General features: G+C 36.5%; 1 protein-coding gene across 2 annotated transcripts; it reads right to left on the minus strand.

The window, feature by feature from the left end:
- Nucleotides 1-2,236: 2,236 nt before the first annotated feature.
- LOC104724338 (uncharacterized protein At5g39865) lies at nucleotides 2,237-3,866 on the minus strand. 2 transcript variants are annotated; one of them, XM_087472254.1, is made up of 2 exons: nucleotides 3,701-3,866; nucleotides 2,237-3,487 (listed from the first exon to the last, which is right to left on the minus strand). In XM_087472254.1, the coding sequence occupies exon 2, from the start codon at nucleotides 3,412-3,414 to the stop codon at nucleotides 2,368-2,370; it is 1,047 nt and encodes a 348-aa protein (XP_087328380.1). In that variant the 5' UTR covers nucleotides 3,415-3,487; nucleotides 3,701-3,866; the 3' UTR covers nucleotides 2,237-2,367. The 2 variants fall into 2 exon arrangements, with proteins under 2 accessions (XP_087328380.1, XP_010441100.1); XM_010442798.3 differs by having other exon boundaries at nucleotides 2,237-3,860.

Below are 3,866 nucleotides of genomic sequence, written 5' to 3' on the forward strand. Positions count from 1 at the left end.
AGCTAAGGATGTTTTACACAACATCCGTGAAAGTGTAATATATGTGAAAGCATCTCCACATAGGAAGGAGGTCTATCCCTTGATGTAGCTACTAGATGGAACTCAATCTATGAAATGCTTGCAAGAGCATTGAAATTTAAAAAAGCATTTGGTAGTTTGAAGGCTTATGACACCAATTATAAGACTTTACCTTCAGAGGAGGAATGGGAGCGTGGGGAAAAGATATGTGATTTGCTAAAGCCGTTTAGTGTCATTACTACACACTTTTCAGGGTCTAAGTATCCGACTTCAAATGTATACTTCACTCAAGTTTGGCGGATTGAGTTATTGTTGGACAAGTATGTGACTTGTGATGATGATGACGTGAAGAAAATGACTTTGGAAATGAAGAAAAAATTTGATAAGTATTGGGAGAGTTACAACCTTATTTTGGCTATTGGAGCAGTTTTGGATCCAAGACTAAAACTGCAAATGCTTGAAGTAGCTTATCAGAAAGTAGACCCCTTTACTTATAAGCTGAAGATTGAAGAACTTAAGAAGAATCTGGAAATGATTTATAAAGCTTATCATACGACTTCTTCAGGTATTTCAGGGATAACAAATCCACATGACATACTTAGTGAATCTCCACTTGAAGATGATTTCGATAATGTAAGTATCTTCTTAGTTCTTATACATTAAAATTCCATTGTCATGATGTGATGATAATGCTTGTCTGATGTGAATCTTTGTAATGTAGGATCTGTTTGAGTTGGAGAGAAGCATTGAAACTGGCGTTAACACCACAAAGACACATTTAGCCATTTATTTGGAGGAGCCGAGATTAGAGTGGAAATCTTTTCCAAATTTAGATGTTCTTAAGTACTGGAAAGACAACCAAAAACGTCTTGGGGATGTAGCTTCTATGGCTCTTGATATTCTCAGTATTCCTATAACTACGGTTTCATCAGAATCAGCATTTAGTATTGGATCTAGAGTGTTGACACCATACATAAATAGGTTGCTTCCTAAAAATGTTCAGGCATTACTTTGCACTCGCAACTGGCTGAGAGGTTTTGCAGAATTTGAAGGTACCATAGAGGATAGTGATGACAATGGTTATGACAATGGTTCAAGGGTGGAGAGTTCAAGAACAGGAGACTCAAGTGTATCACGAAACAATGAAAGGTATGATCCCTCAAATGTAAGTGTTTGCCTCAAATTCTGCTGCTTAGTTTCTTTTTATTGATTAAGATTGGTTTGCCGAGATACTCATGTGCATTGAAATTATTTGTCTTGATACTACTGATTCATGTGTTTACAAGAATAGTTTTAGTCTTCTGAACTTGTGTTGAACCCAGACGGATCTTATAATTGTTGTGATTTTGAAATTCAAAGTTAACCTATTATTGTTTTCTTGTTACCCCTAGGAGGAGGCACAAGCTATCAAAGTAGCAGGCAAGGCTTGTACCTGATCTCACACAGTGACTACACCGAGTTTGATAACTTCACCAAGTGGCTCGGTGCTAGTCAGTAATAATGCTTCTTTCATCATCATATGCTTTGTCTTTCCTTATAAACTTTATTGCGGTTCAATATGATTTTTACATCTGTATTTTACATCTGCATCTTGTCTTTAATCATCAGTATTTTTACAGTAAAAGTAAAATAATATTGAGTTTATATGAGCTTATATGGATCTAAATGGGTTTATGAGTTAAGACATAACTAAATGGGCATAACTAAATGGGGTTTAAACTTAAATGGATTTATATGAGTTTAATGTCAAATGGGCTGGGTTTTATATGAGCTGGGTTTAAATGGGGTGGGTATGCCCATATTAACATCACTAATTATGTGCATTAATTTTTCAATTCGAAATTAATTATTTACTAATTTTCTAAAAACTCATTTTTCATTAAAATTTAAACAATTAAATATATGATCTATAAATTTATATAACCCTCATACATTGTTGAAACATCTGCTTGTGACTTGTTAATTTTCTGTTCACCCGGAAATCATCACATTGCTGAAACAAGGGCTCGCTCGCTCGACTCACGAAACAAACACCTAAATAATTTGACTTGCAAAAAGTGAAGCTTTGATGAACTCAATTAAACAACGAAGCCAAGATTAGGTAATGATGAGATGTAAGCAGTGGACTCTGGCGAGTACGACTATGAATGCCCCATAGTGAAATTCTTGATTAAATCGAATGACTACTGTTTTGGTTTGGAGTTACAAACAACCTCAATTTTTATCAACATTTTATAAATTGTATTTTGACCTAAAATCTATTTTCAATATCAATTAGAACTCCACTGTACAATACAAACAATCTACTCGAGCCACACACCAAAAAAAAAAAAAGTTTTGTATATTGACTCACAAGTCACAACACACGGGACATCTGATCAATCCATTCTCATTACAATATGGACATCTTTGAAATCCATACTCTGTAACTTGTTCACCTCCATAGTAGATTTTGCAGCTGCCTGAACATGTCTCACAAGGCACAAACCTAACATCTCCACAAGCCTCACATTCGATATCAAAACCTGTTAAGCCATCTTTGACCCTTTGGCAGCCTTTTATAAGCATTTCAAGTGTCCCATTTTCATTCAAATTTTTAATCTCATCGACTCCCCCAAGATACTTGTCCCCCAAGAAAACTCTAGGTAAGGTTATTCCAACGCCATTCTCCAATTTATCCTCCAATAACTTCTTCAGCTCATCTTTGAAACCCAAATGCATCGATACATCACGCTCATCGATCCTGATCCCTAAGCTTTTTAGTATGATCCGGATATGGCAGCAGTCCTCATATGTCTTCCTTATACCTCTAAGGCTTGTGAAATAAAGTATCACCTTTACTTTACCTAAAATCTTTCTTTCCAAGTTTCCTTCATCTGATGACCCGACTTGCGGATTCGTCTTCATCTCGGGAATGCGGATATGAAAAGGATGCTCAGTTGGATCCAAATCATCACCAACTCTGCTATCAAACTTCACATTCTCATGAAACCTTGATTTGGGAAGATCAAATTCATGACTAGGTTGGATACGAACAACATCAAACGAGAAGCTCCTCAAGTGATTAGGTGATCGTAAAGGACTAACATCTTCAAGACCTTCCATCAACTCCCATGTATTGATCGTCTCTGGCTCTCCTGGAGGCGTCACAATCGGAGTTCTCGGAACAATCTTTGGGATTCTCTCCTTTATCATACTTGACCAAACCTTGGCTTCAATAACCAAATCCGAAGAATTCTTCATCTTCTTCTCACCAGTTTCGTCGGAAACGCGTTGATTGTGAAAATGCCTGAAAGAAGAAGAATCGCAAAGACTAAGAGATCCAATGGTGGAGGAAGTGAGAGCCACCGTGTGATAGCTATCGCCGCTGTGTTGTGCCGGATGATGAACGTGCATTGAATAGCTCCGAGGTACAATCACCGGAGATAATCCTCCTCTGCAGTTACGGCAACGATTTCGATGCTTCGAGCTTGCACAACCCATTTATTAATTAAATCAAATCAAAAACAGAGAAAAAGAAAAAAAAAGTTTTGAGTTTTCAGACAAAATGGGTTTGCTAAATTCGATGAGATTCTGTAAGAACAATAGAAAAGATCTTGAAAAGAACAGAGCTTTTACTTTTGATTCTATGAAACAGATCGTAAAGGGAAAAAAAAAAGAAAAAAAGTTTTAAGCTTTGAACCTATGAGTCTGATTCAGAGATCAAATCAGATCGTGGCAATATGGTCTAAAGGGGAATCACCATGATGATCATGGTCTTCTTCGTTGTCATGTCCCACTCTTGTTTCTTAAAAGTTGTAGAGAGAGACCAAAGGCAAAATTTTGTGTATTAAGATAATTTTATTATT

The sequence above is a fragment of the Camelina sativa genome, chromosome 11 (genome assembly GCF_030686135.1).
Source record: "Camelina sativa cultivar CO46 ecotype springtype chromosome 11, ASM3068613v1".
NCBI lineage: Eukaryota > Viridiplantae > Streptophyta > Magnoliopsida > Brassicales > Brassicaceae > Camelina > Camelina sativa.